At 41.3% G+C, this 23,279-nt stretch overlaps 2 protein-coding genes across 19 annotated transcripts in view; both read left to right on the forward strand.

Annotated features, from left to right (window-relative positions):
• Positions 1–10,249, forward strand: part of PNPLA8 (patatin like domain 8, phospholipase A2) — a 32,752-nt gene extending 22,503 nt beyond the window's left edge. For all 3 annotated transcript variants that reach the window (XM_035127602.3, XM_088652468.1, XM_035127601.3), the window contains exons 9-10: positions 6,388–6,583; positions 8,837–10,249. In XM_035127602.3, coding sequence (XP_034983493.1) covers positions 6,388–6,583; positions 8,837–9,111 — 471 coding nt within the window. In that variant the 3' untranslated portion in view covers positions 9,112–10,249. The remainder of the gene's footprint in view (positions 1–6,387; positions 6,584–8,836) is intronic.
• A 7,786-nt stretch (positions 10,250–18,035) lies between these two features.
• NRCAM (neuronal cell adhesion molecule) overlaps positions 18,036–23,279 on the forward strand; it is a 126,155-nt gene continuing 120,911 nt past the window's right edge. For 12 of the 16 annotated variants that reach the window (XR_015945919.1, XR_015945920.1, XM_088652407.1 and 9 more), the window contains exon 1: positions 18,036–18,212. The gene's annotated coding sequence lies outside the window, so the exon portion shown is untranslated. The remainder of the gene's footprint in view (positions 18,213–23,279) is intronic. The other 4 variants (XM_088652410.1, XM_088652421.1, XM_088652420.1 and 1 more) reach the window with 1 other exon arrangement.

The raw sequence follows: 23,279 nt of genomic DNA on the forward strand, positions 1-23,279 counted from the left end.
TTGAAACAATTTCACAGTTTTAAAAAAAGATAATAAAAAACCTCCATATGTAAAAAGGACTCCATACATAACAAAAATTAAGAATGATCCCGTATGTGTAAAATAATTGTATTAGGACGAGCATATAGGACAAGAAGTGTGTGACTTGCTGAAACGTTTTCAAAGCTTTCATTTCATTATAGTAACTGGGAGCCTGTTTCCAACATACTGTACGTACAATTAAATGTTTTTTTTGTTCCATTTTCTTGCCTTTATGAATAGACTTTATATCCACATGAGAATTTTAAGATTTTATGCAAGGTCTTTACTGTTATGCCCATGCTTCACTGTTAGGATCACTGTGTCAGATACGTAGGATAATTTTTGAAATATCATTTGAGATTAACAAAACACAAGAAGCATTTCTATCATAACACGGGCTCAAGTTTTTAAAAATTGATAGACATGGAGAGGGGGGTGGGACCTTCTACTATTTGTGGCATGGAGCTAAGGGTGCTTGATTTCATCTCCTTGGCCATTTTCTAGTAACAGGACTTAAGCTGGGTATGAATACTGGAACATGATAAGAGTGCTTTCCCCCAGGAATGTCTCCCATGCCTTTCTGCCACAGTATTAAATTCCAGTACTGGAAATTGGCAGGGAATAGAACTGTGTGCGTTGAGGGCAGCTATGGAATCGGGATGGGATTGTCAGCTGCTAACCCAGACATGGTTTTGGTACCCTTAATACCTCTTTGCAATGTAGTCCAGCGATGCTTTTTATTCCTCACTCATCTGTTTAGACTAGAGGTAGTATTGTGCTTGCCGTCAAATATGAGGGAGGTGTGAACTTGGAACTCCAGGGACTTTAAAACAGTGTCAGAACTGCGATCTGGTACACCAGTGAACAGGGAGTGGAAACTAGAACTCTGTAGCTAAGAAGGTTAAGTACAGAATTTGGCTTTGCACAATTTTAAAGAGAACCTGAACTAATATCCTTTCTTTTCCCTCAAACACTCTTTTATATTTAGTATTGTGGTGGTGTCATTTTTCTGCTGCTGTTCCAAGTATTAGTTCCCATTTAAATACTATAGAAATGGTTGTAAGTCTTAAGCGATGCAAAAGCACTACTTTTGTGCTAAGTGAGTGTTTATTGAACACGGAGCTTTTATGGGAGTCCAAGGCATACCTATAAATGTTAAAGATCAGTCTTAATTTGTTTATATAAATAAAAATCCACAATTCAGTGGAGTGATTGAAAGATGCTCATGTAATCAAGAATATCATTCCATTAACACTTTTGTTATCATACTTTACCTTGACTGTTCCATCCTAGATTTATCAGACAAAAGAAAGTGTTAAAATTCTCAGAAGACAGCAATTTTAAAACCCCTTCTGCGTATAGCAGAAGCCAAATATCCATATTTTAATGTTGAATTTAATTTTAAAATTGAACAATTCTGTAAGTGAATATTTCCTTGGCTAGTTTGGGGTTTTCTTTTTCACAAGCACAATGAAGGTAAACAGAGCAAGTCTGTGAAAATGAACTAGAAATGCAAAGCATGTCTGCATAGGCATTGAGGTGAAATGGTTGCTATGGAGCTAGCAAACTCCAAGTATTGGAATTGGCTTTGCTAAATCGCATCTTTCAGTGCCGTGGGACTCAGTTCACATAACTTCACTGTGTCGATGTAAAAAAACCCCTGTGTTTTAGGAAAAGGAAGAAAGTGCCTGGTACAGTGTAACTTGAAATTCCGGCTTTTTATTGGGGAAGAATGCACAATAGGCTTTACATGTACGGTACTGTTGAAAATGAGTAACAAGATTTTAAAGTCTTAATTAGTAATCTCCTGTTGCGTTTAGGATGGATGTATTTTGGCCTGGTTTTTGTTGCCATAGGTGTGTACTGGTGCCACTTGTTACAGTACCAAATATTCCAGCACCAACAGAGCATTCTAAAAAGTGCTGCCACCAGTTGTCCTAGACTAGGCAGTAATATACTAAATTGGAAGAATAAAATTTATTTTCTTGAGCGTATGAGCTCTGAAATCTTAAAGAAGATAACTAGTAAAATTCCCAGCAACGTTTAAAAATCATGCATATTAAGTAATGTCCTCCCATCACCCACCATGAACAGCAGGGAGGTCTGCAGCACTTTGTGAGAAAGGGAGAAGGAAATCAGGATAGCTCTTAAAGGAAGAAATGCAAGTCTTTAAAGAATGGATTTCAGTGGAATTTAGCTTTTAGGTTTCTGTCTCCTTACTGCCATGTACATGTTTTGAGTAAAGCACTTAACATGGGACTTCTTTTTAAAAAGAGAGAAAGACAAAGGAAGACCTTGTCTCTGATCTGGCAAAGAACAAACAAAGCTAAGTTAGAAGTGACAGTGTTCTGCCCCATAATTTGTTTCTTTCACACTTAAAAAAAGTTCTTAAATAATAATTAAAAAGGGGCATAGATAAATTCCTTTGGCAGTTGCCAGTCTGACATTTAGAAGTCGCAATCTAAAAATAAGCAGATACTTTTATACCAGAAAGGGCCTGGAGATCAAAGCTCTGTGTTGATGATTGCGATAGCTGTCAAATACTTTTTTTTCTTTTTTTGTCAAAGCATTAAATTTGAATTTAATTCACAGCCAAAAGTGGCATAAAACATTTTAAATGTTCCCAGTGTGCTTATGGCAACAGCGGGGCAAGGGATCAATGTAAGAATGCAAGAGTACAAAGAGAGGCAGGGGTGGCTCATGTATATTTGTGGAGTAGTGAAGAGAGAAACTTGCAGTTGGAATAAGAATAAATAGGGAGCAGAGAAGACAAAATAGAGGGCAAGGAAAGGCAACATGAGAAGTGAAAAGAGAATAAATGGAATGAAGTGCTTGTCAATTTTGGCCAGCTGCCATGCAGTTGAATAAAATCCAAGGCTTGTGCATACACTTCATATGGATGTTCCTAGATCATTCATTTCAAAGGGACGGGCATCCATCATAACGATTTTTCTACACTTTAAAGTATCTAGGGATATGAGATTTAAAGATGCCATTATGTGGTTGGTCTACTCATGTGAAATTTTAAACTCAGCTTTAACCTCTAGCGACGCAAAGCTTTAAACAAAGGATCAAACTGTAGTTAAACAGGTCCTCAGTTATGTATTTATGAAAGCAAATAGAAACTGCAGTTAGACCATAAGCAAAGCTGCAATATGTTAAATGTTCAAAACTGAGCTTTTGTGAACTCTTGTTTGCCCGTTTGAGCTCAAGTTGGCCATCTGCCTTTTGCAGACGGAAACATCCATGTAACAAGCTCATATGAAAGCCGTGTAGTTTTTCCCCATTTAGGTTTTCCTGTGTTCTATATAATGAAAATACATAGGTTTTGATAGTTTTACATGCTTAAAACTCGTAGCATTGTACTGTGTGGTGGTGCTGTGGGAACCCAGACAGAATGGCCACTGGTGGGGTCAGTTTCATTAGGGGCAGCCCTAGTGGCAGTTGGCCCTAGCCAGGCTGACAGAGAGGCCTTAGCTGTCTTTCCTATCCCTTTCACAACTGTCAGGCGGAATGTGACTTTTTGCAATCAGTAGGCCTTAAAAGGTCTTTGCAGGATCATGCCTTTAGACCAGGGGTCCCCAGACTTACTTGGCCTTGGGCCAGTGCCTCAAGCGCTGAATTGCGCGGCAGGCCAGAGCTCGCGGGAGCGCGTGCCTATACGTTATTTCCGGCGTACTTCCAGGTCACCGGGAGCGTCGGAAATAGCTTGTGCGCATGCGCCAGCGTCATTTCCGGTGCACCTCCGGGTTGACGGAACACCAGAAATAACTTCTGCGCATGTGCATGGCCTTCTCCAACCTGGAAGTGCACCGGAAATAACGCTGGCGCATGCGCAAAGCTATTTCCAATGCTCCTGGCGACTTGGAAGTGGGCAGCCACGCCGATAAGAGCGGGTGCCGGGTGTCACCGGGGGCCAGATAAATGAGCCTCATGGGCCATATGTGGACCCCGGGCCGTAGTCTGGGGACCCCTACTTTAGACTGTTGTAGCGCATATGATGTATAGTTATATGAATCTGGTCTGCTTAAAATTAAATGTTATATATCCCAAGTAGATGCTGCTGCTAATATTTACTATTTTCAGCTTTAAATGAACCAGGGTATTAAACTGAATTCAGTAGACTTATTCATAGAGCAAACACAGTGTTTACTATGGGTGCTGAGGCGAAATCTGATTTTAGCCAAAAATTTAAAATGTGCACTAAGAGGCTACTGTTCTTACTTCTGCTGAAGGCACAATATACTAACTGGTCCAGAAAGAGTTCAAAAAGCTTTTGTAGATTGTATTGAAAGCTTAATCAAAGGACTTTCTCAACAGGCCAATGATCTGCATCCTACTTTATCTACTGCAGCTGTGGAAAAAAAGAGTTTCTGTTTTCAATTAAGAATTCATTGGACTGCAATTTGAACAATATATTAAGTAGATGTGTTTTGGATATTATTGTGGTCCCATGGAAAAACCAACAACACTTGTCTTTGTACACCTTTGGAAACAGAATTTGGTTTTGCATATTACGGTCTCAAGAGAAAAAGTGGTCCAAATTTCAGAGTCCGTTTCATAGACAGCAGTACCTGCAGTTGGTTGTATGGGTAGTTCTGCCCCCTCCCTCAAAAAATGTCAATGCCATTATTATGCAGATTCATACTGTGATCATTGCTTCTAACTGGTGACATAGTCCATGATTCAGAAAATCATTTTGATATGTAATTACCGGGTAGATGGAAACTTAATTTGGAGCAAGAACATCTAAGCTCTTACACCCGCAGTTCAGCTTTCCAGACATGAATGTCACTGTTTCACTGCTACAACCTCAGCTTTTCCCGCTGGGGTCAAGGGCACCTCTGGGTCTTCTGAACCTAGGGTGTCATCCAGATACTCTGAAAAGGTGTTGGCCAGCTGCAGGGTGTTGTAGATGGGGAGGAGGGTCTGGGGGGCGGGGTGAGTACAGAGGGAAGGGAAGTTTCCTCCCCAAACTGCGGCCCTCCAGATTTTTGGCCTACAACTCCCATGATCCCTAGCTAACAGGACCAGTGTTTGGGTAAGATGGGAATTGTACTCCAAACATCTGGAGGGCCGAAGTTTGGGGATGCCTGCTCTATGCAATGGGAGAGCCTTGATTGTGTGATAAACTACACTGGAGAAAAGCTACTCCCATCACACTTCAGGCTAGGATGCAAGATTTTCTTCTTTCTTCTTTTCTTTTGCTTTTTTTGCTGGAGAATAGAAGGCACAACTGTAGCTTCAGCAGGGTTTCAGCAGACAATTTATGTATTTGTGCATGAAGATCCCTTTAATATTTTATGTGGAAATGTTTGTTTGCAGTGTCTTGCACCACTAAAATATGATTCTGTTGCCAGCTGCTAAAAGGCTACAAGCACTCCCTGCAAAACAATTTTTTTTGTAGGTTTCTGAAAGGCACAAGCTCAACATAGGTCCTGTTGAACTAGTAGAAATAAATGTCTCAAAAGGCTATTTGGCTTATATTCTAGGCTTGTAGTAAACATAACTGCAATCAATATATGTGTAAAAGAAGTGTCCATGTAGTAGCTTATGTACAAACTTATCCAATATCTGTTTTATTTTGATTAAAATTTAAAGCATTGGACATACGCTTTAGAGTTCTCTCCCAACAGATGTCAAAAAGGAAAACAACTACCAGACTTTTAGAAGACATCTGAAGGCAGCCCTGTTCAGGGAGGCTTTTAATGTTTAATGGATTATTGTGTTGTATTTTTCTGTTGGAAGCCGCCCAGAGTGGCTGGGGAGACCCGGCCAGATGGACGGGGTATAAATTATTATTATTATTATTATTATTATTATTATTATTATTATTATTATTATTAGAGTTGACCAGTGAAGACAGCATGCTTGTAGGCACAGAATTGCTGACCATTGTGCTGGGAGAAGAACTAGGTCAACGGGGTGACTGGTACCCTGAACAGAACAGTACCCTATACTAGTAGACTGAACCCTCCATAGTGCAACAGTTTTGTGCAGGGCCTCGCTTGCTCTCATCTGAAGCTATGGCTGTTCTGTCTGCCTGAGGCTTTCATCAAAGGAATGATAGTTTAATATTAATGTATATATTTAACTTAGTTTAAATTACCCAAAGCTATTGATACCATACATGTTTAGAAACAAAATTTACCAGTCACATAGAACCCATAGAGTAGCATTACTAATTAAATTGAGTATGTACAGCAACAGTGTATTTTAAAGAGCTTCCTTGCTTCAGTATTGGCAGAAAGCGAATAAAAACAGAACACTGGGACTTTTATTTGCATCTTGTAATATTTTAATGATATGCCTATAGTTATGAATGTCTCAAACCCCTTGCTTTTGTTCCTTTTTTATTATTCACAGGATGGAGGCCTGCTTTTAAATAATCCTACAGCTTTAGCAGTGCACGAATGCAAGTGTCTTTGGCCAAATGTTCCACTGCAGTGTGTAATATCCCTGGGAACAGGTCGATATGAAAATGAAGGGAAACCTAATGTCACCTATACAAGTCTGAAAGCTAAATTGACTAATGTCATCAGCAGTGCCACTGATACTGAAGGTTGGTACCTACTGGCTAAGGTTGTTTTGTTTCCGTATTATCCCTTTTTGTAGCTCTTTGATGAGTTAAAATGCAGGTTTTCATGACTAGGAATAGCATAGTATACATGGATATTTTTTAAAAAACGATTTACCAGCAGTAAAAACATCAAAGGACATTCTGTTTCCATCAAGGGCATGTTTCATAATCTTTGTCCAAATTGAGATTATTTTGTTAATCCCTATCTCCCGCCATCCATGTGAGGATTTGGGGTTTAGTTCATATACAAAGCCAGCATAAAAAGAGAATTAGAATGCATTGTGTTAAATTGGTCTGTGTATGAGTCTGTGTGTTTGATACATTTAAGATTTAGCCTTTTTGTCAGTCTAATATATTGCACTGGATATTTGGTGAATAAGGATTGTTCTGGCAGCTGATGATAAAGCATGCCAAATATGCATTTAAATTAACTGCTTGAGACTGTACCTTGATTATGCTCTTATGATGTATTCATCAATCAAAGAGAGCTTAATATCTAAAAATGGGCCATAGTGCTGATGGAGGTGTTGCTTGCCTTGAAATTCAGGAGGAATGCCAGAATGAGCATTAAAATAATCATGGCAAGGACTGGTATAGGTTTGAGCATGCTGGGAGTAGTGGTTAAGTAGGAACATAATTCTAAATTGCCTATTTTGATATTGGTAAGAAAGCAGTATCTCCCTCCATTCTGCATATTCATATAAATTATTTTTAAGGACTTGTTTGACTTAAACCAGCAACACATTTGCCTCTTTTAAAACTGAAAACCTCCTGGGATTGATATACAGAATACCACCAGGAGATAAATTGCATAGTTGTGTTGTGTTGCTGTGAAGAGAGGCACTAAATTAAAACAGGAGTGACTTTTAAAAGTGAAGTTGTGTAATTGTTTTTAGTGTGAAATCTAAGATATTTTATGAGAAAGGCCATCTCGGTGGCATCCAGATGTTTTGAACCACAACTTGCATCCCCTTCCATGCCGGCTGGGACTGATGGGAGCTGTAACCTAGCAACATAGGGAGGGCACCATATTGGGAAAAGCTAGCATAGACCATAGAAGTGCCGGGGAAGAGAACTGTTGCTATAGATCTGTTTATGATTATGATTGCTACTATTATTACTAAAGGGCCTGGTGTAGCATTTCAGCAAAGATTTGGCTACTCAGGTGTCCCAAATCCCAAAATTGTATTCCAGTGGCCAGAGAATTGCCTTACTATTGACAATCGCCTGGCTTTAAAATTTATTGTATAAAACAGCTGAGCCTCTTTTCCACCATTTACGGAGTCAGAATACAATGAAAGGATTTCTGATTTTCTGGTCAAATGGTGGGCTAGGAATTATGTGATTTTCTGCTTCTGGGGTGGTTTTAATGATTGGTTAGTTACATAGCCATAGCCTACACATTATTCACTTCCCAAACCAGTAATGCCACCGTGCAACATTCACTTCTAAACAGCAAAGTCAAAAGGTAAAGATACATTATTTCCTGTGAGTTGGCTGCTTAAAAATACATTGTTGTTGTTGTTGTTTGCTTATCATCATTCTACCCTTTACCCCAATGTCCCAGGGCAGTTACATCATTAAAACATCTTACAATCACAGAAATTGTATCACCACCATGGGGTGGCCCTGATACAAATGTGGGGATGCAGTGGGCCAGGTAATGTTTGGTTCATTGTGCGGATATGGCCTCATGTTAACTGGCTTCCTAGAATGTAGACCTGCATGTGATGAATATTCTAAACAGCAATAATTGGGTATGCATCTATATCACATTTATGTGTACAAATCCCAGTAACAAATGAGTGCCATGGGCTATTGAGTGCCACAGGTACATGTACTGTACTTACTGACCAAGTTTATTGAGTACCACAATCCAGGCTGAAGCATGCTTCCCTTAGACTATGTTTTATTTTAAACAACTATTTTACTTTCAAATAAATATTTTCAGAGTAAGGTTGCCATCAACACTATTGATAAGTAAGACGATGGTAAGTAGATACTTGAGCCCAAACTGCACATGTTGGTGGCAGAAACATGTATTTAAACACCATCTGCCAATCATACAAAAAGTGGAGTGTGGGGGTTCCAATTTAAAAAGCAAGAACCCTTTGCATTTGGGGAGGGGGTGCTACACCTAAACCTATTCCTCATTCTTCAGTAAACTGCAGCTGAACTTTGCGTGTGTCTTCCCAAACTAATGTTTTGTTTTTATTGTGTTGGTTTTAAAACTAGAAGTCCACACTATGCTGGATGCCCTTCTACCTCCAAACACCTACTTCAGATTTAATCCTCTGATGAATGAAGATATAGCTCTGGATGAAAATCGCAAGGAAAAGCTTAATCAGTTGAGGACTGATGGCATCCGGTATTTAGAAAGAAATGAAGAAAAACTGAAAAAAGCTGCTAAAATATTAGCCCAGGAGAAAACAACTTTGCAGAAATTTAATGACTGGATAAGATTAAAATCTGACATGTACGAAGGGCTTCCAATTATTTCCAAATTGTGAATATGTGAAGTTTGTAAAGTCTCAGGTGTGGACCTTGTTTCAGAAATCCATTCTGTGCTAAATGGGATCAACATTTATTAGTCATTATGTAATTACTTGTGATTATAATGAACACGATAGGCTGGGGGAAAGTACTTCCATCAGCAGTGGCACACCAATGGCACTTAAAGCAGACAGAGAAGTTGCCACAATCTCTTATTCTTTCCCCTTCTCTTCCCCCAATCTTTAGCCCTAAGCTAGATTGAAGGTAGATTTCTGCAGGATGCAGATGAGGGTAAGGATGCCCCTCGCACACCTTTTTGCATCGGTGGAGGTGCATTCTACTTACGCAGTGGAATCTAAGGATTCATGTCTGGTTTTTTTCAGTTCTTGAAGTGAAGATTTGATTGGGTATCTGTTCCTAAACTTCCTCAGAAGTACAATTCTGGTATGGCTTGGTTTTTTTTATCTGACATTCGTTAGGGTCTGCCTAAATTTGTGACAATTATGGGGCACAAATTTTGTTATGTGTTGGAAATGCAGACCAAAATCATGTTGACAAAAACAAAATGCGGTTTACCTGTTAACTAAAAATGTTTTTGATGTGAGAAGAGGAAACCAACCAACTGGGCAGCCTGCTCTACAAAGCACTTATGCCAGAATAAATAAAACTACTCTGGTCAAGTAGAAATTATTGGAACTAAACTGTCTCTTATAAGATTGGACTGCAATGTATTATAAACCTGCAGTATGCTAGAGGTTCTTGGCGCTGCCACTAAATGCCATCCCTTCTATTTAATGGCAATTTAATTGCCTTATCACAAAATCTGTGCATGTCAACAGTTTTTTTGTATTTTAAAATAATGTTAAAATGCTTTGTATATTGTGCATTGGGTCTCAATATTTTATCCAGTTTACATTATCAGTATAAGGTCTACAGTAGCAACCTACTTATATTTTTCAGAACTTTTAAGTTCAAAGGTTCTATTCCAGAGTAATTCGCTGTCTAAAAACAACACAAACTCATGTCTTGAAAGTAAGAAAATAAATTTGTAACATGATTTCTTATATGTTCATAGTACTGTATGATTTATTTAGTGATATGTATACTAAGCCTAGCCTAGCTATTGGTAAAAAAATAAACAGGTTTACTCATGTGCCTCATATTCTATGCCTCAATTGCTCAAAGACTTGAGTTTTAACCTTGTATAACTTCATATACCCCAGTTAGCAGTCAACATGACTTCAGTACCAGTGTTTAAGATAACTCAATACTCATCTGTGATAATCGTGGTTCATTCTGATATGCTAAAGTAGCAATGAGGGATTTCAAACACACTCAAGTTGTGTTTATTCATACACCCCATGGATGCCTTGCATGCCATCCTTGAAGATCTTCCTGGAAGGCTTGTTCGTGAGATCTTGGTAGTCAGACACAGACTTGGCCATATGTAAAGTATTTGGCTTAAGCAATGACATCTATGGTTAAGAACTTCATTAAGATCAGAAATACCTAGTTGGAAAAAATAATGGACCACTGCTGTCAGTTAGCTTGTCAGTACTGGATTAAAAAGACCATAGCTGTTGGTTATGATGGCTATACAGGCAGTGAACATTACCCATGGGGGTTCCATTCCTAGCCCCTGTGTGCGTCAGCCGAGTGCATATAAGCGTGCCCCGTTCTGGCCTGCCCCTGATCCACTGCCATCCAGCTCCAAAAGGACCTGTGCATCAATCAGATGTGCCTAAAATGGTTCCTGCCTGTATACAACTTCCAGGTTCAGAAATATTCTGCCTCCGTAGACCAGTTGCCTGGGGAGCAACCCTGGGAGAGAATTCTTGCCTTCAGTTCCTGCTTGTCCCCTTCTCAGCTAGCTGAACTTTTGGGTTGATCCAGCAGGATTGTTCTTATTTTAATAGGCTTATAAGGCCACCAACTTGGATGGCTTCTTAAAAAAGGATTAGACAAATTCATGGAGAATAAAGAGGCTATGTTCCCACCTCCACTATCACAGGCAGCATGTCTCAGAATACTGTACCAGCTTCTAAGAATCACAAGTGGCAGAATGCTGTCACACTCAGAATTCTGCTTTTGTAGGCTTCCCATGGGCACCTGGTTGGCCACTGAGAACAGGGTGCTAGACTACATAGACCTTTGTCCTATTCAGAGTATGCGGTGTCTCTTGATTTCAAAAGGGTCTACTTGGAGTACGGCTTGGATTCAACCCTTTGTTTCTTGATATATATCATGCTTAGAATCCCAGAAGGGGCAAGCTTAATGGACAGAACTATAACTCAGCTAGACCACTGTGCATGCCAATTTTTCTATTTTTTTACTTCTGTGTAAATATTTATTGCATTTCTATCCCAAATTTTCCTTCAAGGAACTTAAGGTGGCATACATAGTTTCCCCCCTCATTTAACCCCCACAACAACTCTGTGAGGTAGGTTTGACTGAAACACGACGACTGGCCCAAGGTCACCCAGTGAGTGTCATGGTTAAGTGGGGATTTGAATGCTGGTCTCCAAGCTCCTAGTCCAACACTACAACCACTACACCACACTGGCTGTCCCATAAATACTCCCATTCTTCTTATTTTTTAAAAAATATATTTCCACAGTGAATGTTTCCCCCAAACCATTGCTGCTCTTTGGAATTTGGCAGCTCATGGCTTGATGCTCTCTTGAGGAAATGGGAATGAAAAATGGGGAAGAACAGTTCTATAGGAAAGGAACTGTTTTCTGAAATTGAAATGATGCACCTGAAATGACTTGGCATATTTTAGCTGTGTCTGCTGTAAATGTTTCTAAAAATTATCATTAAAAACTTGTTCTGTGCAACTCCTTAAAGCCACATTGTCAGCTAGAAATGAAAATGTACACTAATTTAAGTATGCACTGATTTGAGTGCGCTGCTACATGAATCAAGCCTTTATGGCTTCCTTGCATTTTTTCTAAGATACTCATGGCAATAAAATATTTTGCCTTCCCTTCATAAACTTGGAAAATTCAGTTCCCAAAGATAAGCTAATCATTTTTAATCATAGGATCTGTCTGAAATATTGATGAAAGAATTTATTGTTGAATGCAGATAAGCTACAGTGTGTGCTGTCTACAATTCCTTTAAAACTGTTTTTAATTGTAATCCTGTGCCTGAATATTCCATAGGGTATGAGTAAAATGCCATTTGAGATTCTTTATTCTAATTGAAGAATGTTAAGTCTTTTTTCATATCGTATGTAGGTTAGTGTGTATTTACATTCAAGAAGTATCTGAAGATTTTGTAAAAGTAGGTTGTGTGGCACAACTTTGCATTTGACTGCTAAACGTGGTGCTCCTCTCTCTGTTTTAGGCCAGGGATAAAAAATTGGTGCTGCCTTATCTGAAGGCAATAGGGTGCCTAAGTTTTCTTATCTCAAATGAATTGGCTGCTTATCCAGTCAAGTTTTTGTTCAGAGTCTGATTAAATGCTGCACTTGGACTTATGCAATTAACCTTTCCAATTACCCCATCAGGCACTTGTAAGAGAGCTTGTTTGATCTCCAAAGTCCTGTGATAAAGATATAGTGGTTGGCTGTAGTAAATTTAGCTAGGTCATCTCTGCCTGAATATATTCCTTAATTATTTCATTAGCTGTGGAAGACGGTCTGATGAACCATTCCTGTATCCTATTCCCTCAATACACCAGGCACTTCCACAGGCATTTGTAATAATTAGTATTCCTTTGCATGCTTAAATTTGGACATGGTGGTGGGTGGGGGATTAGGTTAAAAATGTGAAATAAACAAATGGTTTTTTTATAAAAAAACTCCTTTTTAAAAATTGACACTCAGTGACTACTTTTGGCAACCATCTATACAAGATTGAAATATGTAATGGCAATGGATCAGGTAAGAGTTGGCACCAATGCCTGCCTCCTGTTAAAGCTGGGCACTGATTTAAGGATTTATGAGTTGTGTTTCCTGCTCCTTGCTCAAATTGTCTAATTTCATTGTACAGTTCTTTGCTTAATGTGTGGTGAGCTGAATGTGTATTTAAATGTGTGTGTGGTCCTACCAGTCTATGTGCATGATACAAGCTGGATATTTCCAAGTTTCTGTGTGAAAGCATCATTTAGCACTGAAACATGTCAGTTTAGTCTGACTTTGTTTCTGTTTCTGTCCTTAAAAAGATGCTACATTTATTTTTGATGCTATTAGTCATGAATCCTTTTGAGACTTTTCCATTCTACTCTTCATTGCTTTGACAGCTTAATTCTATAAGTTTTATTCTCTTAAATCTGTCTTTCTATGCATTGTGCATAGCAGTGAACTGAACTGCAAAGGCTAACAGTTATGGACTGTTTGAGGTCATTCACAGAACCGAGTTTTCACAAAATAAAATATTGGGATGCCTAGTTTGTCTAATGCTAATTAAGATTTAGTTTCTCTGTTGGTCAACCTCAGGCAGTTGTGCAAATTGTTCCACAGTTGTGCAGATTGTTCCTCTGTTCTTGCTTTATGTACAACATTGCATTCTGGATTAATCAAAATGGCAATGTGGCAGGGTCAGGTGGACTGAATGGCCACTGCTTCCAGCCTGATCCTGTTGAACAAGATACCTAGTGAACAACCATTTTTGTCTTGGCCATGAAGTTTGCTGGGTAAACCCAAATTAAACTGCGATGGTGACTGACCCATCATAGTTTTATGAGGATAAAATGGGGGGCGTATAGCTCCAGGAACAAAAGGTGGGATACCAGTGTGATAAATCACACTGTTATGCCTGTCTACTTCATAAGAGGAAAAAGCACGTTCCATTTTGCTTATAAGTAATGGGGAAAGAATGGGAAGATAAATTCAGGGCAGGTTCTAAAGCTGTTGGTGTCATATATATTATTTTTTAAGGTATATTCTCTGTAGTGTGGAGAAGAAGAAATATAAGAGATGTTCTCATCTTTGACCAGAGCTCTTAAGGCTTCATCTGAAATCTTGCAACTGCGGTTACTGCTCATAAGTTGTTTTTTTCTCTGTAAACATCAAAGAACTTGCAGGGCTTTGGGGAAGAATTCAAGTCTTCCTGTTTCGCATTTCAAGAACCCAGCACATCACCATGCAAAAATTAGAGTGCTATGTAACATAGCAATTAGAAAATCATTGGTGGTTGTCTTATGTTCCAATGATGCAAATCTAATTGTGTAGTGCTAAAAGGAGGAAAGGTTAAATACCATCATTTAACTTGAATCAAATGGTAGCTTCATGCAGCTCTTTCTGTGTTGCAAGGTTTAACCTTGTGCCTGTAAGCCAGCTGTTCTCATGGAGAAGAGTTCACGTTATATTTTCAGAATTTCCTCTTTGGATCAGCTCATTCAGCTGGACATCCAGGAGATAGATGTATGTGTTTTAGATTAATCATATCTTTAGCCTGTATTTCACAATCTACATTGGGTTTGCTGGTAGCCTGGATGCTGCAACCTACTGGCTACCGGACCAGTGTATTATTCAGCCACCATCTTATCTTGTTTCCATAAAGACCATGGCTTTAGTAGTGCTAAAATTTGCCCAGTTAGTCTTGATGGAAGCTCTCTATTAAGGGCAGCTGGTAAAAATTGTAGACTTACAATTATAGTCTACAGATTTAAAAGCATGCTGTGTTTCCTGCCTAAATTTAGAGGTCCTCTTTTTTTCACCACACAGCCTGTGTAATCTGTTCTTAGTATTTCAGTAGGGGGTGGGGAGGAATCCTGACAAAAACCATGGTAAAATAACCCTTCCTTTACCTATCACCAACTTCTTGTCTCTTAGGGATCAGGTTAAGGCATTCTTATTTTCTCAGGTATTTTAACAGTTTGTACTTAAAATAGTATTGGTAAGTGACTTTTTACTTTGCAGCGTTGATTGCTATTTTAATAGTATGGAGTATAATCCAACTATAGTATATGGAGAGTACACTCATCAAAATTTGGATTTAAGTCCCTTGATTTCAGTGACTTGGTTGACACCCCCCCCCCCCCGATAATGTGCTATAGGTTGCTTTTTAATGGGTTTGTTCTAAATTTATTATTTTGTTTAAAATATCATTTGCAAATTGACCTGGGACATATATTATGAAAGGTGTTATTTTAGTTCCATTAAATAAAATATGGCTGAAATCCTATACCCACTTCGGTTAGACCCATTGAACTCTATGCTGCTCTGTCTTGAGTAGGCATTCCATAGTTTGCACTGTGTGTTTTCTCTGAGAAATAACAATACTGTATTCATATACTGTAACAATTTCCGCTTTTAACAAACTTCTTAAGCCTTGCTCTGTTCTCAGGCTGAGGCAGTGCTTTCCAAGGTTGTCCAGCTTGGAAGCCAATCATCTCTTCTCCCATGTACATACATCTAAACACTCCAGTTATTTCAGAGAGGGGTTAGAGTGATAAGGAGTGAATGCAAACATTAATGCCTAGTTCTGATTCCGCATTTTGCTACAGCGATTCATTAATAAAATCCTGTTTTTTCTGTTGAGCTTTATTGAAATTAGTTACATAGGAATTTGTAATGTTAACATGGAAATTAATGTGCTATATCTAAGAAAGCAATAACTTTTTGTGTCATACTTGGGAATGGCAGAGAGCCCCCTAAACTTCTGTTCCAGGGTTGTACTGCCTTGCTTTTAACACCTTTTCTGGTTTGGATTTGGCTTAATCAACAGCTTTGCACTAAAGCTTTACATTTGATGGTAACTATTTTCAAGTGCCCTATTCTAGATAGCACAGTACTATCTTTGTGTATTTTCTAAAAGCCGACACTGTAGTGCTTTTTCCCCCTTAGACAAGTTCTTTGAACACATTATATTAGGGTACACTGTAGCTGATATGCTGGAAAACCAGACCTCATTACTATATATACCAAACAGTACAACATCTTACAATGGACACATTTATCTTTCTTTGGTGTGATACTTAATTCCGTTGCCATTTATGTTTCACTACAATATTACTCAAGGTTTTTAAAAAATGAAACGTGCAAATTTTTCACTAGCTGTTTATTCATGTAAAGTGTTAGTTGTTTTTACAAAAAGCAAACTTTAAAAAGCTATTATACATGTAAAAACTATTATTTAAGTGGTGTGGAGCTTAGTTTGCTCTGGAATGTGTTGCATTAACTTTGTAGTCCAAACCTATGCAATTACTTAGAAGTATGTCTCACTGAGTTCAGTGGGATTTGCTTTCACTGTAGGCATAGAATTGCAGCCTTAGAACATATAAATCATGCCTTTTGTAATGTAATGTGAGCACAAGTCCTTATTGAAATACAAGGTGGGAGGAGTGCTATCGCAGCAACCTGGATTTAGCAGGTGCACAAATTCCTATAGTGCAATAATACAAAGGCTGTTAAAGTAGCTTCTCCAGTTGAAGAATCTGCAGCCAGTATGAACAATATATTTTATTATTCACTGACCATATACTCTTATGGGTTCTTCTTTTGCAACATTTTTCTGTGGACATGTCCTATGTGGAGTCAGATGACCTTATTTCTCACTGATCAGGCAGGTTATTTATTAAAGTTATTTATATCCTGCCTTTCAGTGTACAAATTACTCAAATGCAGCTTACTTGGATTAGATTTAAACAAGCAATTCTAACATTGCCAAAAGGCATCAGGGTAGTTGGTGGGCAGCTCAAACAAACTGGGGGGGGGGGCTTTGCTTGTATCTCTCCTGAGTTTTTTGGGTTGTTTAATTGCCACAGTACAGTTCTCTTCTCTGGTTTCTGCAAAGAATCAATGGGTCCCAATTCAGCAAGATAGGAGTAATCCACATACCTGCTTAAATACCTGTGTGTGTGCAACATGCATATACAGTACAGGTGGGGCGCATATTACAGGGTGATGGAAAATATGCCTCCCCAGGCAGTATCATACAGTCCTAATCGCACAAATAGCACAAGATTTCCCTTTTTACTGTTTGAGACTGGGTTTTGCGCACAAGGTTCTTATGAGTTCATAGCTTGCCAGCTTACAAATGAATGTGTTGAATGTTAAAGAATATATGCTTGTGCACATATAAATCTACTAATCATCCAGCAATTTATAATGCAAACTAGTTTAAACATTCATTGCCCATACTAAAAAAGTTTGTGCATTCTTCTTAGCCTGTGTTTGGACTAATGCCTTATATATCCAGTAGAGATATGAAATACATATTTGGCGATCAAATAATTACGGTATTTAGTAGATGCCTTGTGTGATCTAGCTGAGATTCCTGCTGGGGTGCCAACTTGAATAAAATATTTGGGGGGCCCAGGTAAGCCCCATCTTGCATAATCTTGAAGACATCTGAAGGCAGCCCTGTTTAAGGAAGTTTTTAATGTTTTGTTGTGTTTTGAATATTCTGCTGAGAGCCGCCTAGAGGGGCTGGGGAAACCCAGCCACATGGGTAGGGTATAAATTGTTATTGTTAATTAATCAATCATGGCACGCATTTGAATTCCAATGCCCATCAACTTGGGGGGGGTGGCATCCTCAAATATTTTATTGGGGGGGAGCGAAGGGACCTCAGCCCCTAGGAGTTGGGCCCCTATGATTGCTTCAGTGCCCTCAGGCACCCTTCCAGCTCTACAATTCTGTGAACAATGGGGTACACACAGGTCCCGCTTCCTATCGCCCATTACATAACAAACAGTAGGGAGGGGTAGATAACAATTCTGTCAACCGTTTGCTGACCGTCGCCCTCCCAGGTTTGGGGGCATCACAGCGGCGGCGCGTGTCTGTGCCGTGAGAGGCAGCGCGCCCTGTCAGACGGCGGGGAAGAAATCTCGCCGCCTGAGGAAGGCACAGCAGCGCGCGCACAGCGTCTGGGAAGGAGGCAGCTGGGTGGGGTGAGGGCACCTTCCACGCGCTCATCCCTTTTCTCCCGCCTCCTCGTCTCTCAGGCAGGGGCGAGCGCTCGCGCACGCGCGCGCCGAGCTCGTTCTGGTCGGAAATAGGGAGGCGAGATAGGCTGTGGAGCGCGCGCGCTTGCCTTGCCTTGCCTTGCCTGAGCGAGCTCTCCTCTGCAAGCTCGCTGGACCTGAGGGAGGAGAGAGCGAGCCCCCTGAGGAGAAAGACTCGTGGCGCGCGCTATATCTCTCTCCGGCCCGCCGCCTACGGCTAACTGTGAGTCCTGAGCTTCGCATATATACAGTATATATTATGGTGTCTTGGGGTGGGGTGTCTTAGCAGCGGGTAGCAACAGGGCGGCTGCCTTCGCGGGAGTGGCGGTGGCTGCCTGTCACCCACCAGCGCGAGCCCCCGCGCCCAGCCCTGTCCAGCCCAGGCTCTGAGGCGACGCCGCCGAGCTCGTCTTCCGCCGCAGCTCCCCATGGCAACTGGCCGCCGCTGTTTGCGGGGATAGCTTGGCTGAGAGCCACCTTCCTGCGCCCTGGTAGCCGGGCAGGAGAGAGAGAGGGAGAGAGAGGAGGGATGAGCCCCGCTCCTGGGAAACAACCAATAAAAGAACCCCCTCGTTGTTATCTTCCGCGCCCTGACCCCGACAGAAACCGGAGGAATCAGGTGAATTATATAACGGCCGTGGTCCGCAATGGGGTTACCCAGCTGGCGGCCAGCAGGCGGGAAGGGAGGGGATGTCCCTGTGGACGAGCCGGGTCGAAGAAGTCGCCATGTGTAGGGATGTGCCAGAGCTGACGCCCAGCCAGGCAGGTCCCTTCTGGCGCCCTCCCTCCCTCCCTCCCGCTTTCCTTCCTGGTGGCTCCAACTCCTCCGCTTTACAGGAAGCGCGCGAGGGCTGAGGGGACTCCCGGGAGCCCCTTTGGCATTGAACCTCGAAGGCTCTCTCAATCGAGGCCGTGTGTAGTAGGTGGGGGGTGGGGTAAGCGAGTGGAGGGGCGGGATTCCCCCCCCCCCGCCCAGCGTTTCTTTGATGTGGAGTGGCGATGGCAGAGGTGGCTCTTTCTCTCGCCGTGTGGGTGTGCCTCCGCCGTGCATCTCCACGGCGGGTGACAGCCAGGCTCATTGTAGCAGCAGCAGCAGCAGCCCACCCTGTTTTCAGGTCACGACTCCTCTGGCGGCCACGATGGGTGTCTGATAGGAGTTGTGGCGCTGGGTTTGCTTGCTGGGGTTGGGTGGGGGAAGAGACCTTTGTGTGCTACAGGTGTGGGCCGACCCCTCCTCGGAAAGCGCCTATAACCATAGGAGCCAACTTCTAGGGGCCGAGGCCCCCCATGACATATTTGAGGTGCCCGCCCGCCCCCCAAAGTTGATGGGCATTGCCATTCAAATGTTGTGCATTTGCCCTTCAAATGCTGTGCGTGCACCACGTCTTGCGATCGATTATGCGGGGCGGGGCTTACCTTGCCACCGCCTTATTCAAGTTGGCGCCCTGGCTGTCACCATCCCTCCATCCAGAGTTTGGAGAGCGGCGATCATTTGCTGGTGGCCTGGACTGGGGGAGTGTCTGCTGCCCCCAGCTTCTCTTCCCTGGGGCTGGGAAGGTCGGGATGCTTGGGAAGGAGTGGCGGAGGCCAGGACGCGAGCCCCTCCTGCCCTCCTGCCTTGCTTTCCCGGCATGTAGCTCAGCCTCTCCCACCCAAGCGAAGGTTGACAACAGTCGCCATTTCAGGCCCGCCGAAGGGGGCAACAGGCTGCCTGCTTTGCCGTGCTCTCTCTCTCTCTCTCTCTCTCTCTCTCTCTCTCTCTCTCTCTCTCTCTCTCTCTCTCTCTCTCTCTCTCTCTCTCTCTCTCTCTCTCTCTCTCTCTCTCTCTCTCTCTCTCTCTCTCTCTCTCTCTCTCTCCCCCCCCCAGCCAGCCACCCCCCAGTCGCCGCCAGAGGCTCCACTGCGCGCGCGCCAGGCGGAAACCCGCCTGATTTGGGGCAGGCTCTTTGCAGCCTGTGCAACTGTCTGCGTGGGGGAAAGGAGCTGTCTATGCTGAAGCAAGCCAACGCAGTTGAGGATTAGGGTTTTAAGAGGCCCGCTCGTCTTTACTTCCTCCTCCATCTGTGCCACGCAGATTTGATGAGTCTTGGTTTGGAAAAGGGGCGCTTTGGGGAGAAAAGCTCTTTCACAATCAAGGGGTAAACGATCCACTTTGCGATGCAGGATTTACTTTACGCATTGCTTTATACATAAATGACTAGCCAGATTGACAGGCGGTAGCCTGAGCGGAATGTATATCAACTTTGTTTTTTCCAGAAAATGCAATCGCATTAATGAGTCATTCAATTATTATTACTTCATCTCGCTTTCATGATCTGTCTCCTCTGCATTTCACTCTTGAATATGTGCATAGGTGCATGTGTATGATATCTAATGGAATGTAACAGAATAGCTACATGTTTTAATAACAGGGAAAGAAGCAAACTAAGGTGCAAAAGAATGTCAGCATTCTTGTATATAAGGGTTGTTTACAAAGCCAGCTAGAATTAAAGCAAGTGGTATGTAAACAACTGGACTTGATATGTGAAACAGAAATATCCATAGGGGGTGCTGAGGTGACTTACTGTACTACTTTCCCCATCTTTGACACTCATTAGAAAATGTCCATGAATGCAAGCAATGCACGGAATCTCCTGGCTACAAGTGTTCATTAACTTGGTTTTAGTCTGCTAATTTTTGGGGGAGATGTGAAAAGTTTTGGTTCAGTGTACAAAAAGCATGTCAGACTGAACTCAGATTCCTGTGGCTTAGTTAACAATACACTGCTGTTTTTATATTGATTATACAGTGAAACAACTGTTTTCTTTGCTATGTTCATTCTAGGAATAACACAAATGATTCAAGTACGGGCTATCACCAGTAGAAGATTGATTATGTTGTCAATTATAGCCAGGACCTGAGAGAGAGAGAGAGAGAGAGAGAGAGAGAGAGAGAGAGAGAGAGAGAGAGCGCAATTGGTTCAGAGCACCCAAGGGTTTTGAACAGCAGACTCCTATCCTGCATGATGTACAGTAGTTCTTAAAGCTGGAGGGAGCTTCCGTTTCAAGTTTGTGGAATGACACAGAACTCAAGTGCTCAAAAGGTGGAGGGGGTGTATAAAAATTCCATCAGGGGCACCTAAAGTAGTAGTTTGGATTGCCAACCCGTATGTGAAGCCTACATCTACGGAAGTAGTAACTGAGTTTGGCTTGTTATTCAGTTTGGTTTCGATCAACTACAGTATTGTGTTTTTGTTTGCCATAATCTAATCTGCATTCTCCACATGCTCTGAAATGATACCTTTTATGAAGATGTCCATACTCATTCTGAGATCAGGGGTCTGTTTCTAGAAAACTTCAGAGCCTGAAACTTGCAATCTTGTGTGCACACACTTACCTGAAAGTAAGACCCATTGAATTTGAATAGATATGTACTAAAACTTCACTGTGAAAGAAACATGTTATACTTTCATCTTTTTGTGAACATTTTACACATAACAGAAATTAGTAGCATGTTACTTAATGTTAGTAAGGTGAGTAAAATCAAACCCATCACTTTTTATTTCATATCTTTAAAGGGGCATAGATTTGAATAATGTTGTAAATGCTATTGGTATGATACAAGTGAGAGCTGCAACAAAAAGTTGCAGTATAGAGTACTCCTGGTCACTACTCCAGTCATTTATGTCCTCCACAATATTCCTGTTCTCCTTACATCCAGATATATGTGGTTTCTCCAACAGTCAGGCAACATTCCCTAGCCACAGCACTGCTCAGACTTCAATGCATTTCTGCAAACTTTGGATGTTTCCCTGTTTCTGCTGATATCTTTCTCTTCTCTGTGGATGGTGCTGTTTTAGTTGCTTACGCAGTGGCACCAGCTTTGAACATTAGAAAGAGAGAGACTATGTCTCTCCTCCCCCCCATGTCTGTTTATTCCAAAACTTGATAGGAAATTAATTTGTAGCTGTGATTGCTAAGTGTAACCCAAATCAGTGATTTATCTATGTTCATGGGTGTTAATATCTATAGATTGCTACCAATGCAAGCTATTTTACAGAGCAATTCATTCACCGTTGTCAAAATAGTCCTTTTTAAAAGCACATTATACAAATTGCAAAATGCCAGTTAAAAAAACATCTTAGAGGGGCTCAAACATCCGTCTGCACAAGCATTTCAGCTTGCCAAAGTGGTATGATCCTCCATCTCCTCCCCCTGCATACTGGTTCTCCCATGCACCCACCCCCAGGTAATTCCAGGGGGTGGGGGAGAGGAGAGAAGGGAAGGGAAGTCCCATTGCACAAGTGGAAGTCCTCATGCACAGCTTTTGCTGATGGTGCATGTATAATTTCTGACCTATGACGTAACACTAATCTCTGTAACAGGTACTAATTATCATAATCGGGCAACTGAACTGCTATATATATATATATATATATATATATATATATATATATAAACTGCTGGCCAATGTAGAATATCTAGGACCAAAACCATATTTGTTGCTGGTTAGCTTGCTGCCATCAGGGCCTGCGTACTGAGTGAGATGTCACTCAACAAGTAGTGTGATCAAGTAGAAAGATGGACTTACTGTTAAGCAGCATGAAGCAGCCTCTTCAGGCAGTAGATTCCAGAGGGATCACTAACTTTTGGGCTCCATCTTCCCTTCCATGTGTCATTTTTTAAAGAAGTGAGTGGGGAGAGATGTCGTGTGTAACAACCTACTCCACACATGACAGAATCTGAGGATGGCACTGTAGGAGGGATGTAATCATGACACAAAACTTGATCCACAGCCTTACCTGTACAGGGGCTTCTTTGAATTACCTGTTCCTTCTGTATGTTGAAAGGATTTCACAGTTATTTTAGTTGGGGGGGGGCACATCCCTTTTGGCTCCAGAATCTAAGTGAAATGGAAGCTGTTGCATATCTGAGAGCTTGTTATGCAACACTGGAGCACATACGGAACTTTGGCTCCCAGCCACTGATTGTGAGGAAGCTAAAGCTCTTGTATTTTATTATTATTTATAAATGGATAAAATGTTCACAATGCAAATGATGCTTAAATCAGTGTAGATGTTACCAGTGCAGTGAATGCTATTGCATGGTGATGTACAGTATATGAACGCTTAATAATCAACTAGGTAGCCTTTATTTTTCTAACCATAAATGTAACAGGGGGAAAGGAACTGGTATGGTATAAACTTTTAGCTTTCTTGTTGGTATACAAAATGTAAACCACAACTCAATAGATGTGATTTCATTTTATATAGTCCATGAAGCTTTGGTCTGAAACTGAGTATAAATGTTAG

Source organism: Zootoca vivipara, chromosome 9 (assembly GCF_965207765.1).
Source record: "Zootoca vivipara chromosome 9, rZooViv2.hap1.1, whole genome shotgun sequence".
Lineage (NCBI taxonomy): Eukaryota > Metazoa > Chordata > Lepidosauria > Squamata > Lacertidae > Zootoca > Zootoca vivipara.